This window comes from Panthera uncia, assembly GCF_023721935.1.
Source record: "Panthera uncia isolate 11264 chromosome B2 unlocalized genomic scaffold, Puncia_PCG_1.0 HiC_scaffold_24, whole genome shotgun sequence".
NCBI classification, from domain to species: domain Eukaryota; kingdom Metazoa; phylum Chordata; class Mammalia; order Carnivora; family Felidae; genus Panthera; species Panthera uncia.
The window spans coordinates 12,560,456-12,576,266 of NW_026057580.1; the positions used below are offsets into that span (position 1 = coordinate 12,560,456).

The 15,811-nt window shown below is 46.9% G+C and overlaps 1 protein-coding gene across 3 annotated transcripts; it reads right to left on the reverse strand.

The window, feature by feature from the left end:
- Positions 1-1,646: 1,646 nt before the first annotated feature.
- On the reverse strand, positions 1,647-15,775 carry MRPL14 (mitochondrial ribosomal protein L14). Of its 3 annotated transcripts, none has more exons than XM_049652824.1 (3): positions 15,683-15,775; positions 4,374-4,452; positions 1,647-2,126 (listed from the first exon to the last, which is right to left on the reverse strand). In XM_049652824.1, the coding sequence occupies exons 2-3, from the start codon at positions 4,442-4,444 to the stop codon at positions 1,760-1,762; spliced, it is 438 nt and encodes a 145-aa protein (XP_049508781.1). In that variant the 5' UTR covers positions 4,445-4,452; positions 15,683-15,775; the 3' UTR covers positions 1,647-1,759. The 3 variants fall into 3 exon arrangements, with proteins under 3 accessions (XP_049508781.1, XP_049508782.1, XP_049508780.1); XM_049652825.1 differs by having other exon boundaries at positions 15,567-15,737; XM_049652823.1 differs by lacking the exon at positions 15,683-15,775 and adding an exon at positions 13,706-13,721.
- Positions 15,776-15,811: the final 36 nt, after the last annotated feature.

The window sequence follows — 15,811 nt, forward strand, 5'->3', positions numbered from 1 at the left end:
CCCCACCACTATCCTGACTTCTATGACTTCTATTCATTTCTCAGAAAGCAGCTGATGCAACCTTTTCTCAGAGAAGCTGCCTCCAATCCCTCAGAAAAGTCTAACCCCTCTATCACAGGCACTTTCACACCTGAGAATTTGCATTTGAATTATGTGAGCTGTGTTGATTTCCCAAGGGACACCGTAGGCTCCATGAGGGCAAGGACCATCCCTACTTGCACTCACTGCTGTTTCTCAGTGCTGGCACATGCATAGAAATGACAACAAAAAACAGCTAACACCTACTGAATGCTCATTATTGCCAGGTACTCAGACGTACTACCTCACTGAACTCTCACATCAATCCTACCAAGTAGGTGCCATTGTTATATCCCCATTTTACAGGTGAAGAAACTGAGGAACAGAGAAGTTAAAGAACTTGCCCAAAGTCATTAAGTGGTAAGTGGCGGAGTCAGGATTCAAACCCAGGCAGTCTGGCTACAGAGCCTGTGTTCTTTATTTTATTTATATTTTAAATGTTTATATTGAGATAGAGCGAGCGCGCCTGTGCCCACAAGCACAGGGAGGGGCAGAGAGAGGGAGAGAGAGAATCCCAAGCAGGCTTTGCACTCTCAGCACAGAGCCCAACACTGGGCTCAATCTCACAAACCATGAGATCACGACCTGAAATCAAGAGTCAGATGTTTAATCGACTGAGCCACCCCGGCGCCCTGGAGCCTGTGTTCTTGATCATTGTGCTACTCTGCCTCTCAGAGGCCACTGGAATATACTACAAGCATGTGCTCAGGATAACTTGAGTGAATGGACTTACAAACGAGTTGATGAGATTTTGTTAAGGGAACTAAGGGAGACCCCCCAAATCTCCCTGAGAAGATCAACAAACAAATGGGACCCACCTACATAGGCCCAAGATTAGGTCATCTGCAAAACCTAAGGGCTCGTCCATTCTCCCGGCAGTCAAGGGCAGAAGCTTTCTACTGAACACAGAGGAGTGCTTCTGCTCCCTAGCAGAGGGTACTCCACAGCAGAGAGAGGATTACCGTCTGGGTTCCATTGAAGCCTGAAGGCAATATTCCACTAGATTAAACAAGTCCCTCTGCTCTTTTTCATGCTAACCCTGTAATCCCCATAACCATTTAACATCTCAAACCCTCTGACACACAAAAAAATTTCTGGCTGGCAAAAAAATAAAACAAAATAAAATCTTGCCTGGTTAGAAAGTGACAGAGTCCAGGGCGCCTGGGTGGCTCAGTCGGTTAAGTGGCCGACTTCGGCTCAGGTCATGGTCTCGCGGTCCGTGAGTTCAAGTCCCGCGTCGGGCTCTGTGCTGACCGCTCAGAGCCTGGAGCCTGTTTCAGATTCTGTGTCTCCCTCTCTCTGACCCTCCCCCATTCATGCTCAGTCTCTCTCTGTCTCATAAATAAACGCTAAAAAAAATTTTTTTTTAAAGAAAGAAAGTGACAGAGTCCAAGTGCACATGAATGAATTGGCATTTGGTTTATACATCCATTCTCCAGAGCTTGACAATCCTGGATGGGCTCATAGGCTACTTCCTGCAAAGACCGCCATCTTGTGTGGCCAGACAAGGGTTGGCCACCTTTTAACTGCTTTGGTGCCATTTACCTCATGACTACATCCCAGAAAGCTCAGGAAGGAACACACAGGAAAAGGTTTATTTTTTCACAGGACACTGTTCCCTGGCATGAGGCCCCAAGTTCCCTCCCATGAGTCCCAGTGCAGCCAGTGGCCTGGCCACTGCTCACACAAAGTTCTGAGCAATGGCCAGCACTTTGGAAAATTCACCTTCCCTCTGGCGCAGGCTGGTGGGGATGGGTGTCTTAATTCGGGTCCCCACAGGGTTCCCATTGTCCTCAATGAGGACCACATTGTTAGAGTCAAACCTGGGGGTCATCCGGGGACCAGGCATGCGATGCCCCACAATGAGTGCCTTTTTCTTCTGTCCCTTGATGGCCAGCAGTATCCGGTCACCCACCTTGCCCACCCCACTCTTGTTATAGACGTGGATGCAACGAGGAGGGCGATGGTACGGGGTGTTCCCCAGGGCACTGTTGTCCACCACACGTACGCGCGTCATCTTCTGAATTGCATCGAGGCTCCCAGTGGTGCTAGGGAAAGAGAAAAAATGTCTGAAGTCTGTATCTTTCCTGGCCAGGGTGCAGAGGCCTCAGAGGGCAAGGCCTGGGAGAGATCAAACGTTAGCAACAACATGCTGAACAGAGCAAAACCCAGGGCCCTGACAGAAAGTCGGGTTCTTGTGAAGACTTCTCTGTGACCAAGACAGTTTCCTCACAGTCAAAAGCTTCTGCTGCCAGGTCAACATCTCAGCTTGGAGGGGTTTTAAGGAGAACCCGATTCTCTGTTACAACAATCTTCATGGCAACCTAACTGAAAGCCTTTAGTATTCAAAAGAACTCTTGAGGATTAAGGGAATATTTTACAGGCCAGGCCTCACCCATTACCTAGCCTGCAAAACCTGCTCCCCCACAATACACCGATTCCCAAACTTCCCATCTGTGTGTTGCTGGGAACTAGACAACATGAGTAGGTTTGCTAAGGGGGTCCCCTGACATAATATAGGAGAAACCAGAAATAAGTCAAGGTAACAATCTTTTGTCTCAATGCATTTGCCCCACTAGACTGGAATTGGTTTTAAAGAATACCTATTAAAGGCAGACAAACTATTATTAAGCAGTCAGATAACAGGTGGATTTCTATTTTCCTGAAGTGCTGGCATTGTCCCGGGTAATCCCAGGCTCTCCCCTCCAATTCCACATGCTTGCTCCAGGTAATCTCATTGGTTCCCTCTGCTTCCAACTAGTACATTTCATCTCCGGCCCCACTTCTCGCCTATACTCTAGCCCTGCATTCACTCCAAGCTCCCCGCAACGTGTCCTACTGATACTGCAGGCTCAATAGGTCTCACAATGACCTCATCGTCTCCCCTTGCAAACCTCCCCCTGCTGCCATATTTTCTTTCTAGAAAATGGCTTCTCCAGCCCCCAAGCCATAAACCTCTCTCTCCATCAACACCCTGGCTGCCAAGTCCTATTGCCACTACCTGCAAAGCCCCTCTGTCCCTTCCCTCCAACCCCACCAACACTGTCAGTTCCACAGCTTTCTCTCTTGCGCCAAGACTGTTACATTAGTGTCCCAAGTGGTTCTGTGTGCCTCACATTGCAGACCAAGGGCTCTCATCAGAACATTAAACTGAGGCCAACCCCCCCACCCCCACCACCACTTAAAACTGTACAGTGGTCCACCACTGTCTACACTGTCGACAGTCTGGCCCCCCCTTACCTGCTAAGGTCCACAAACTCTTCCCATTGACCAGAGTGACCTGTGCCCTCCGGGCACACCATGCCTCTTAGCCCTCCCTGGAGGCCTGGACGGGCCTACTCCCACTTCCCTTGTGGGAAGGCTGCCTCCGCTCTCCCTTCCCCCTCCTCGTCCATTAGCAGCTCCTGTCTCAAGCCATCCAAAGCACCGTACAAACCTCTATTATTATACTGGTCACATTTCCTCAGAGTTATTTGTTTCCAAGTTTGCTCCTGTGGCCAACTGTGAAGACTCTTTCAGGACAGGAAGCAATTCTTATTCATCTATGACCAACCCTAGGCACAGTGCTCAGTAAACGCCAGGGAGTGAGTGCACGAATGGGGCCAGAAGGCACGTTTGCCAACAGGAACACACCCAGTGCTCTGCGTCCTGGCTTAGCATCTATAAGGAGGGGAGGCTGTCATACTTCCACCGTGCCTGAGTTTTGGTAGTAAGCATGTAACTTTTTAAAAAGAGATTCCAGGGGTGCCTGGGTGGCTTGGTCGGTTAAGCGTCCGACTTCGCCTCAGGTCACGATCTCACAGTCCGTGAGTTCGAGCCCCGCGTCGGGCTCTGTGCTGACCGCTCAGAGCCTGGAGCCTGTTTCAGATTCTGTGTCTCCCTCTCTCTCTGCCCCTCCCCCGTTCATGGTCTGTCTCTCTCTGTCCCAAAAATAAATAAAAAACGTTAAAAAAAAATAAAAAAAAAAATAAAAAAAAAAAAAGAGATTCCATTTTTAAAAGAAAAGGTTTTCATGCACTGGGGGAATGACAAGGTCAAGAAATGTCAGAGTCCAGCAAGGACCGAAGTTACATCTACCGTAGGCCACTCCCTACTCTACCTCCAACAGCAAAGTCACCTCCTTACCAATCCTCTTACCTGACCTGACCAAACCCCAGCCGCTCTGGCCCCTTAAGCTTTCCCAGATGCCAAGCCTACCTCTCTGGGTTCCCACTCCCTTTCGAGTCATGTGATGCCCAGCCCTGATGGGAGGTTTACTCAAAGACACAGCTTTTAGAACCGAATGGGAAAGTTACCTGAAACTGCGCTGGCTGAGGGCTCTGCCTGCACGGGTGAAGGGGCACCAGAGCCCAGCAAAGAAAGCCATGGCAAATCCTGCAGGAAAAGAGGGGGAAAGGGGTTATTTCTAAGTCAGTGTCCTTACTCAGAGCCAACCTGCTGGGGACTCGTGTGGGAGGTGGTACTTCTAGCATAAGATCATTAGTCACTAAATATAAATCTTAGTGGTTAAAAGATACACAGATGATTAGGTGGAACTCTAGCTCCAATTTTGCTGATTCATATTCTCACTGGGGTCAGAGAGCTGGCACGGCCCACAGCAGTTCTTGCTATAATACAATAGCACAGAGGATGCCTTCCTGGTTACAGACTTCCATCGGCAGGAAGAAAGCAGGAATCCTCTGGTACACAACCAGCCAGTGACTCCTTCCCAAGTCCTCCACAGAGGAGAGCCTACACACCAGTGCCTCTGACACTCCTGTGTCTCCTGAAACCAGAACTTTTACTCCCTGAAAGCAGACTACCTGACCAACTGCCAGCTTGTCTTGTCACCATATCACCTTTCCCCAGATATAAAAGCCAGAACACCTGGATAGCTCAAGGCTAGTCAAGTAGAGCCAAAGGATGCCCTCGCCACGTCACCGACCAAAGCCTCTATCTGGGTCAGTCTCCCAAACAACAATATAACACAGAAAAATTACCTGCCCCACTTTACAGCTGAAAGCCGTGTTTGGGACAACAAGGTGGAGACAGAAGAACAAACACCAACCCCAAACCGACTCCTCCAACTTGCAGAACCCCAACCCCACAGCTCCCTAGCCCCAACAAATATGGCAGCCCCAGCTGCCTGCAAGACCTGGGCATCAGTTAGGGGTACGTTTAAGAAAATCCTATAGCCAGCCAGCAATTCTAGCTGCAAAACATGCCCGTTCTTCTATCCAAATATTTGGCTACAGAGGGCCTCATCGAGAACTTTCTGCTGAGAAAGGCCTCTACCACTGGAGTATTTACACACAGCCTTCCCTCCTGTAACTTCAAAGCACCTCAGATAAGATTTTATTTAACAAGGGTGGGAGCGGGAGCCACTATTTACTTCCACAGAAACATCTAGACACTCCAGAAATGCTTATTAACTACAATTTAGCCTCAAATTACAAGCTTATTCTCCAGTGTTTTCCTTAAGACAACCCAGAAAGCATTGGCCAAAATGTAGTTATGATCAGAAAATTAAATGCAAAGAAAGGCAGCTAACTTCTAGAACTACTAACGTCTGACATACCGAATCAAAGACAATCAGAAGAGGCCAGCTTTACCTTTACAGCTAGGTGACCCTGGACAAGGAACTATGAGCTTCAATTTCCCCATCTGGAACACCTACACACAGCTGGTCATGAGATAAGCCATGAAAAGGACAGAGCATGGGGGAGCCTGGGTGGCTCAGCTGGTTAAGTGTCCCGATTCTTGACTCTGGCTCAAGTCACGACCTCCCAGTTTGTGGGTTTGAGCCGCACATCAGGCTCTTTACTGATGGCACGGGGCCTGCTTGGGATTCTCTATCTCCCTCTCTCTTTTCCCCTTCCCCACTTGTACTCTCTCAAAAATAAACAAACATTAAAAAAAAAAAAAAAAGATGAAAAAAACAAAGGACAGGGTGCCTGGGTGGCTCAGTTGGTTAAGCATCCAACTTCAGCTCAGGTCATGATCTCGTGGTTCATGGGTTTGAGCCCCGTGTCGGGCTCTGTGCTGACAGCTCAGAGTCTGGAGCTTGCTTCGGATTCTGTGTGTGTGTGTGTGTGTGTGTGTGTGTGTGTGTCTCTCTCTGAAGCCCCACAGCTGGCCATGGGCAGAACCAGAACCAGAACCGGGCCCAGCTTCAGCCCAAGGGTCTTCCCACACACTGTACAGCTTCACTCTGCCATGCAAAGCTCACTTCTCAAAAGGGAGCTTAGGGCAAGAAGCAGTTTTAAGGGTCATCTGGTCTTTCTCGGTTTTCTTTCTTTATGAAAATTTACCTAATAGTTAAAAGCATCAGGCACTAGACTAAGTGCTTTACATTATCATCTTCTTTAAGCCTCACAAAACTATAAAATAGGTATTAGTATCAGCCTCATTTTACACATGAAGGAATGAGGCCCTGCGAGGTTAGATAATTTGCCCAAGGTCACACGGCCAGGAGTGACAAAATTGAAATCTGAACCCATGCTCTTACTCAACAGTTAACGTGGCTTAACTTTAATTTTACTATTAGTATTTTTCCAACTGTTAAATCATCCCCATTCCATCACTGGTATCACATACACATTTTACTCATCCCCAACCCAGTGCTTGCTGAATCAACCGAACTATATAAGCACCAGGTGAAAATTATTCACTTTAATCCAATTTAAGTTTTTGAGGACAATGTGTAGTGTAGGTGGCAAGAAGAGTTCCACACTCTGAGCAATAACTAAAAATTGGCCTAAAAAAAAAAAAAAGGCTCTGAAAAGCAGTCCGTCTGGTCCAGGCGGCGGCTACCTCCGATCTCAGCCAAGCTTTCCCATCTGACGCTGGCGGGCCCTTGTTCTCACTCCCAGGGAGGAAAGAGGCTCCTCAGCTCCTCCACAGAACCCTCAAGATTAGCCCAGCACCACCCACCCACATTCCCTCTCCCGAGAACTGCAACACCCTGCCTCTTCACACCGCACCTCTTCCTCAGTGACACTTACGTTAGTCCCAGGGCTGCCGAAGTGCTGGGGGCTTCCCAGAACTTTCCCGACTTGGGTACAACAAACCCACGACTCAAGGCACCTCTCTAAAATCCGCAGGGCAGCCTGGGCACAAACCCAAAGCCAGACCTCCTCTCCGTGCCTTGCTCACAAGCCGCCCCCACAACCTATGCCCAGCTCTGCCCAGCTAAATCTGCCCTAGTGCCAATCGCATCTCCCCCAGGCAGCCTTGTGTAAAACCACAGCATCACTTGCTACCCCTCCTGCACACCGAGGACATCTGGGGATCCTGTGCCAGAGGAACTCTCACAGCGCCAACGTTCACTATCCAAACTCAGTCACCGCATAAATTTAGATACTTTTTTGAGATAAGGCTGATAACCCTTAACATTCCAGTCCTTGCTACTCTCCAAAACTCAGAGACTCTGCAGAGATCTTGATAACATGGCATCTGAACTCACTACAGGAATTCAGGGGTCATATAGACTCAGATCACGAGGATTATATGTACTGCCCTCAGACACAGGAGTAATACATTGACATCTCCAGCAGGTACTTCCATTTTCACAAGAAAAGGTCCAATTCAAAGACTTTTCACTAGCCCTTCAGTGGATCTGATAGTGACCTCCACACCCAAAGGACTTAAGACATCAAATGGACAGCAGTAAGCATTCCCATGAACTTGAAAGCACACAAGAACCAAATATATTCACTTATTGTACACGTGTCCCTTATTTCTCAAAAAAAAAAAAAAAAAAAAAAAATCTGTGGTCCCCTCTACTCCCACCCCAGCAGGTCTTGATAGAATAGGAGTGCAATGAATACCTGTTGAATAAAATAAATGAGGTGGCCAGGGCACCTGGGTGACTCAGTTAGTTAAACGTCTGACTTTGGCTCAGGTCATGATCTCGCAGTCCCTGAGTTTGAGCCCTGCATCCAGCTCTGTGCTAACAGCCCAAAACCTGGAGCCTGCTTCGGATTCTGTGTCTTCCCCTCTCTCTGCCCTTCCCCCAAGGGCAAATTTTTTAAAAATTTTAAAATGAGGTAGCCAACAGAAAGAGAGACTCCCCTCACCCACGGCTCCACACAGAAGGAAATCCAGACCCTGTAGAGCTGTTATCTGTGTATCAGGAACCAGGACATCACATGCAAACATGCTTTGGGAGAACCATGGTGCTAGTCATGGGAGGATTAGCCCGTGCCATGTATACCAGCCCCTGGAATCATCTCCTGGGCCTAGTGCCTACAGTGCCCACTGTGGAAAGGTCCCTCATCCCACCACTAAATAACTGGTTCGGATCAGGCAAGAGTAATAATGGAAGCAGCAATTTACTTCAAAGCAACTCCAACTGACCCTGATGTTATTTCCTAGCATAAATCCATCATGCAGACACAGCCCTGATTCACTTCAGTCTATATATAATGCTTTGTTTCACAAGCAATGTCACTCTGAGTCTTGTGTGCACAGGAAACTAACCCCAATGATATTTCCTCCTCTACAACACTCTCACTTAGAGGCCAGCTATTCGGAAGACTCCAGTGCCAGAGATGGCTTTTCATGCCACTTCCTGGTCAGCACCAAGTATTGCCCTCCAGGTTTAGAGTATGAATCACAACCTCTCCAGGGAGAGGGGGATGGGGGAGCAAGAGAAGGAAGGAGGGAAGGAATGAAAAGAGAGAGATTACTTAATAAAATCCAAGAATTGTGCTCACTTTCCATCCTGGTTTAGCTTTAAGATCTCCCTTCGGTTTTGGAGGCCAGGGAGGGCCAAGCAGGTGAGTATTTTACTTAGCATGGCCCTATAGGTCCCATCAGAAAGACATTCAGTGAGGGCAAGGACCTGCACACTCAGAGGGCTCAGCACAATGTATCCAAATGGAGTTCACTAAGTATCTGTTAAATGAATACAATTAATCTACAATTGCAATTCGTTCCCCTCCAGTCCCAGAGAGGCCCCATGCTGGGGTTGGGGGGGGGGGGTCTTTCTTGTGCCCTTCACTCTGGCTCCTAGTGACTTGAGGAAGCCTCCAAGACACAATGAACATGTTTAGCTAATTTTAACACATAGAGACTAAGCTGGAAAAGCAGACAGAAAAGAGCCTATACCTCTGGTGCTTTGTGGAAAGCAGGAATGTACCATTCCTTGAGCAAGGAGTAGCAAAATGGTATACTTAGTGTCACAGGTACATGTTATATATACATATATGTTTATTTATTCATTGTTTCCACCTGAACAATTTCCATCTTTAAGTGCCTGGCATGTTAGGTACCATATAAAGCCGTCTAAAGAGGAACGGACTCTTAAGAAAAGAGACAAAAATAAAAAGTTCAGCACAATCACATAGGCATGTTCAAAGGACATGTCAGTAAATGAAAAGAAACACATACAAATGCAAGGCCCAGCCACAAAAAGGAAATACACCTACCGTAAGGATAGAAATGTCCTTCTTAATTAAAGCAGGAAAAAGGAGAAACTTGCCGGCTTCCAGGAATCAAAAAAAGGACTCCCTGACCTATCATGCAGGAGTCCCTCCCATCTCCTGCAGATCTCACCCCAATCTTTCTGTACCAATAAGTACCCCTACTTGTTGCTTTAAAACTCATTACTGTTTTGTTGCCCAATTATTCTCTTTTAGGAAATTTTGTGGGTTGTTTTTTTTTTAACCTCACACAAGTATAACATGCTACAATTCTCAAAGTACTTTCATAGATCATTTTGTTGGGTGGTTACTTTTTTTTTCTTTTGAGATTTTATTTTTAAGTAATCTCTACACCCAACGTGGGGGGCTCAAATTTACAACCCCAAGATCAAAAGTTGCATGCTCTACCGACTGAGCCAGCCAGGAGCCCCTGGATGATTCCCTTCTTGAGCACCGAACAGAAACATATAGACAAATGATAAAGAGCAACAGTCTGTAAGGGGTTGACTCTGTTAAGGGTTTTGAATAGTTCTGGGGGCTCAGTAAAGTACCATTTTGCAGATAAAGAAATGAAGTCCAAAATGCTAAGCAACTTGTCGACTGTCCAAGGTCAGAAAGCTGTTTCCACTGTACCCTACACAGCTAAGATGCTGCTTTAACCATTAATAAACTTCACAGAAACAAGCATGCCACACAGAGGGCAAGCGCTCTTTCTCCTCTGTCAAATCTTTTAAAACTCGGAAATTAAAAAGCTGTCTCTTCATAGGCACCTGGGTGGCTAAGTCAGTTAATGGTCTGACTCTTGATTTTGGCTCAGGTCATGATCTCACAGTTGTGAGATTGAGCCCTGTGTTGGGCTCCACGCTGCGCTAGGAGCCTGCCTAAGATTCTCTCTTTCCCTCTGCCCCCTCCCTACTTGTGCTCTCTAAAAAATAAAATAAAATAAAATAAAATAAAATAAAATAAAATACAATAAAATACAATAAAATACAATAAATAAAATAAAATAATAAAATAAAATAAAATAAAATAAAATAAAATAAATAAAATAAAGCTGTCTTTTCAATAAATATCTACACTACACCCAGCCCAGATTAGGACCGAAGCTGAGCTGATCTGATTCACTGGCCAAAGTGTCAGTTTTCCCAGCATCACTATCAATAAACAAAGCATCCCTCCAAGGCACAGTGGGCTGTTTCTACAAAGGCTACCAGTGAGGACCCCATTTCTCAATGTGATTCACAAAGATAAAATGTTTCCAGGGTCCTTGACCTAGGCTTGTTTATTTATTTACCTTATGCTCCACCCTGTTACAAAAGTATTTAAATAGTGGTTCTTGGGACGCCTGGATGGCTCTGTAGTGGCTCAGTCCATTCAGCTTCCGACTCTTGATTTTGGTTCAGGTCAATTCACCCGATGGAGCCCCCTTGTCCTGCATCAGGCTCTGCGCTGACAGCACAGGCTCTCTCTCTGCCCCTCCCTCTTGTGTGTGCAGGAGCACACTCACTCTCTCTCTCTCTCTCAAAATAAACACTAAAAAAAATAAAATAGTGGTTCTTTAATGTATATGACAATTCTCAATTATTCAAGTTGGTTTTTCAATATGTGGATTTTATCTACTCTAGACTTGCTCCCCCTCCTTCCTGACCTCACAGGTGTGCAAACACCTATAGTTCCAGAAGTAAGTTTGTAACAATCTTGGTTTGGTCAAAACTCAGAAAAACCTATAAGGCAAAGTTAAGTCCTACTTAATCAGTTACATACTTCCCTCCCATTAGTACCTCTACTGGGCCAGTGGCAAGGAGCCAGGTTTATGGAACTGTCAGTTGGGCAGGCCTGCAGTAGAGAAAAATAAAAGCCTAGGGGAGCCCCTGGACTCAAAGAGAGGATGCTGCTGACGGAAAGCATATCTCTTCCACCCTCACCCTCCCCTGGAATCAACCTCTCCAGGCCTCAGCAACTCTCTGTCAAGCAGGGGTCATAGTGAAGAGAGAAGAGGCATGGAAATGAAAATGCTTTAGCAGGCCTCATGAAGAGGGTCATCTTAAGCGGGGAATCCCTCTCTGGATTAACCAGTAAGGACCAGGTCTGCACTGTAAGCAGTTTGTTTCCCAGATGCTGACCAGGGAGAAGAGCCTTGCTCCCTGATTCTCAAGGCAGCACTATGGGTATGTCTTTTAATTAACTGATTAATTAATTTTAATGTTTATTTATTTTGAGAGAGAGAGAGACAGAGCACAAGCAGAGGAGGGGCAGAGAGAAGGAGAGAAAGAATCCCAAGCAGGTTCCACGCTGCCAGTGCAGAGCCTGATATGGGGCAAGAACTCACGAACCACGAGATCATGAGCTTAGCTGAAACCAAGATCTGGACACTCAATCGACTGAGCCACCCAGGTGCCCCTACATTTTTTAACGTTTGTTTATTTTGAGAGAGAGAGAAAGAGAGACAACACAAGTAGGGGAGGAGCAGAAAGAGAGTGAGAGAGAAAATCCCAAGCAGGCTTCTCACTGTTAGCACACAGCCAGACATGAGGCTTGATCTCACAAACAGAGATCATAACCTGACCCAAAATCAAGAGTTAGACCCTTAACCAACTGAGCCATCCAGGTACCCCCCACTATGGGTCACTCACTCCTAAAAGTGTTTTTCAGCTAAAAGTAAACATGGAAAAGTGCTCCTTTCCTTTTCTAAAGACATAAATGATTTTTAGAAAGTTTTTGACAGGGGGACTTTCCCACTCTGAGTTGTGTTTCAGGAATAAATAATGAGCTAACTGATGTGTTAATAAGAAAGCATATTACCAGGGCGCCAGGGTGGCTCAGTCGGTTGAGCGTCCAACTTCGGCTCAGGTCATGATCTCACAGCTCGTGAGTTTGAGCCCTACGTCAGGCTCTGTGCTGACAGTTCCGAGCCTGGAGCCTGCTTCAGATTCTGTACCCCCCTCTCTCTCTGCCTCAACCCACTCACATTCTGTCTCTGTCTCTCTCAAAAATAAATAAACATTAAAAACAATAATAATTAAAAAAAAAAAAGAAAGAAAGAAAGCATATTACCTCACCCAGAGCAACATTTCTGGAATTTGAATCAGTTCTCTCTTCCAACCTGGTTGTCATTGCTAATACACATGTAAAATCGCACAACGGTGAGGTACAACCCAAAGAAAACCATCAGCCTCTAAAATGAGGGCTAACTCATAACCTCTAAAAGGAAGGCTAACTTGTAACCTGATTTTTGAGACTTTCAAAAAGAGACCTTTGGGGGCCCCAAGGCCCCCCGCCACACAGCCATAATAACTATCCAAGTAACAAAAACAAAAGGAAAATCCATTTTCCCCAGCACAAAATTGGGACAAAATAGGTTTTAAAGGACTTTTACATCATCTAAGATTCTAAATGTCGAGGAGAGCCTAAATAATCATGTCTAGCACCCAACAGAGTACCACCCAAAAATGGACTCCATGCAAGGTTTTTATCCCTGACATTCAGGAGCAATAATAAAATGTTTTGGCCACCATTTCTTCATGGATTCCACAGCACATTTGATTCAATTATCATTTCAGGCTTTTTGAAAAGTTCCTTCTTCTCTCCAGTAATATGTGGTTTAAAAACCTTAATTAGGCACAGGCAGAAATAGACCGGGAATCCCCCACATGTTCAGATTAAGAAATAGTAATACATAGGGGTGTCTGGGTGGTTCAGTTGGTTAAGCATCCAATTCTTGGTTTCGGCTCAGGTCGTGATCCCACAGTTCATGGTATTGAGACCGGCATCAGGCTTTGCGCTGACAGCCCCAGGCCTGCTTGGGATTCTCTCTCCCTGTCTCTCTGCCCCTTTCCCCACTCATGCACACACACTCTCTCTCCCTCAAAATAAAGAACTAAACTTACAAAAAATAGTAATACATAAGAAACACCTTGTAGTGATCCTCAGAGATCCACTTCCATGACAAGTGCTATTTGGCAATGGATCACACCAGCTTTACAACCATAAAATCAACATCATATGCAAAAATGTCCATAGGAAACATACACCCAAGAAGCTCTAAGGGTTAAATGAACAATTCCATCCGTGAAAAAACAAAAACCAGAGCACACCCCCTTTCATCTAAACTCCTTGCTCCCACTCAAAACAACTCCCGGAGTCCAAACTTACAAAGACCACCAGGGAGTGTACCAAAGACAGGTTCATCCTCCTTTCTATCCTTCCTAAGTAAACCAACGTACTTCCTACTCCAACAAAATGCTTGTTCTTCAACTGCATGTATCTCCACGAGTGAAGAGTAAATTGTCCTTCTTCTTGGAAAGTACCTCTCTCAAGAGACACAATCTGCTCTTTACTGTACGTTCCCAGTGTGCTGAGTCTTGTGTACATTTTCAAATGACTGAACACTCAGGCTGAGGAAGGAAAGGCAGCAAACAGGAAGATAAGGGAGACCAATCCATTTCGAAGTTTTCTGTGACACACAAAGAAACACATGGTATTAACACTTGACACATTCACATATGTATGAATGTATGTATACCTGAAGCAAGTGTCAAGAAACAATACTTGGTCTTACTAAGTAAAATGCGCCCTGATGGCTTCTACCTTTTTTTTTTTTTTTATTTTTTTTTTTTTCAACGTTTATTTATTTTTGGGACAGAGAGAGACAGAGCATGAACGGGGGAGGGACAGAGAGAGAGGGAGACACAGAATCGGAAACAGGCTCCAGGCTCCGAGCCATCAGCCCAGAGCCTGACGCGGGGCTCGAACTCACGGACCGTGAGATCGTGACCTGGCTGAAGTCGGACGCTTAACCGACTGCGCCACCCAGGCGCCCCTTTTTTTTTTTTTTTTTTTTTTTTTTTTTTTAATGGTGGCTGTGATCCACTAAACTGGATTTCAACTAACCAATGGAACTCAGTTTGAATGGGAGTTCAGTTTGAAATGCAGTAAATCAAACCTTACTGTTGCATTCCACAAGCTTTTAATGATCCCTTTAAAAAGCCAGCAGACAGCAGAGACAATGACCAATCACAAGAACCAGACACAACCAGGTAAGCAGTGCCCTTCCTCTGTCCAGCAGCCCGGGTTTAAGTATCTCCCAATCTCCCAGCTTTTCCCAGGTAACCCAACATGACTCCATCATATGCCCTTTTGTTACCCCGTTTATAAATTCAGTCCATTAGGGGCGCCTGGGTGGCGCAGTCGGTTAAGCGTCCGACTTCAGCCAGGTCACGATCTCAGGTCCGTGAGTTCGAGCCCCGCGTCAGGCTCTGGGCTGATGGCTCGGAGCCTGGAGCCTGTTTCCGATTCTGTGTCTCCCTCTCTCTCTGCCCCTCCCCCGTTCATGCTCTGTCTCTCTCTGTCCCAAAAATAAATAAAAAACGTTGAAAAAAAAATTAAAAAAAAAAAATAAATTCAGTCCATTCAATCTCCCAGGATGGCAAAGTTCATTTACTGCCCAGTATGGAACGCAAAACTTCCTTTTTGTTCCCAAACCTCCCTCTTCAAGCCTGAAGGGAAGATAGAGCCTTCCAGGAACCCAAAATTCAATGAAAAAGTTTGTACTCTGCGTGCCTTTGTGATCTATTTGCGTAGGTGCTATAAAAGAGGATACACACGGCCTGTCTGTTCCCCCCTCTCTCCCCCTCTCTTCATCTTTCCAGTCTTAATCCCTGGCTGATGCAGCCTCTGGTGAAATGAGAAACCAGGGAACCCCCTGGAACAGGGGGGAGCCACTCATCGGCATGACAGTGAAGGCAGTGGACTCACTCTCCACACCACAGAAGCGCCTGGCAAACGAGTCACAAAGTCATCTCAAGACCCAAGCTAGAAAAGGGAAGGGAAGACAAGAGAAGCAGACAAACTCAAGGAGCCGGGGCTGGGTAACGGGCCGGAGGCCAACTCGCCAAGGCTGGACCGCAGCCCGCCCCTCACCAAGCCAGCCCCACATCCCTGGGAAGGGCAGGTGAGCGCAAGCGGGGGTCGCGGGGTGCAGAGACCCCGGGAGCCCCCGCGGCCCTCGGGGACCGGGGTCAGAGGCCTCCCCTCCCCACTCTGACCCCTCCCACTGGCCCTCTGCCCCCAAGGGGGCCCACTAACCTCCCACTCCGGCTTTTCCCCGTCCACCCCGGGGAGTGCGCCTTCCCTAGTGCAGGAGAGAAAGGAAGCGGAGAAGGAGGAGCGTGACGCCCATTCCCCCAGTCACAGGGTCGTACCGCTCTCACCGCCCCGGAATATCCCGCGGCGGGCCTCTCTGGCCCAGCGCCGCCTTCCTCCCCCACGCGGCCTCTCCACTGCGCCTGCGCGCCCGACCCAGCCAGGCGAGCGCCGATCTGAGAGTGCGC

Excerpts from the sequence above, each read along its gene's own strand:
- MRPL14 (XM_049652824.1), bottom strand. The coding sequence starts at position 4,444 with ATGGCTTTCTTTGCTGGGCTCTGGTGCCCCTTCACCCGTGCAGGCAGA. Across the intron at positions 2,127-4,373 it reads CTCAGCCAGCGCAGTTTCAG|CACCACTGGGAGCCTCGATG; the intron begins GTAACTTTCCCA and ends CTCTTTCCCTAG.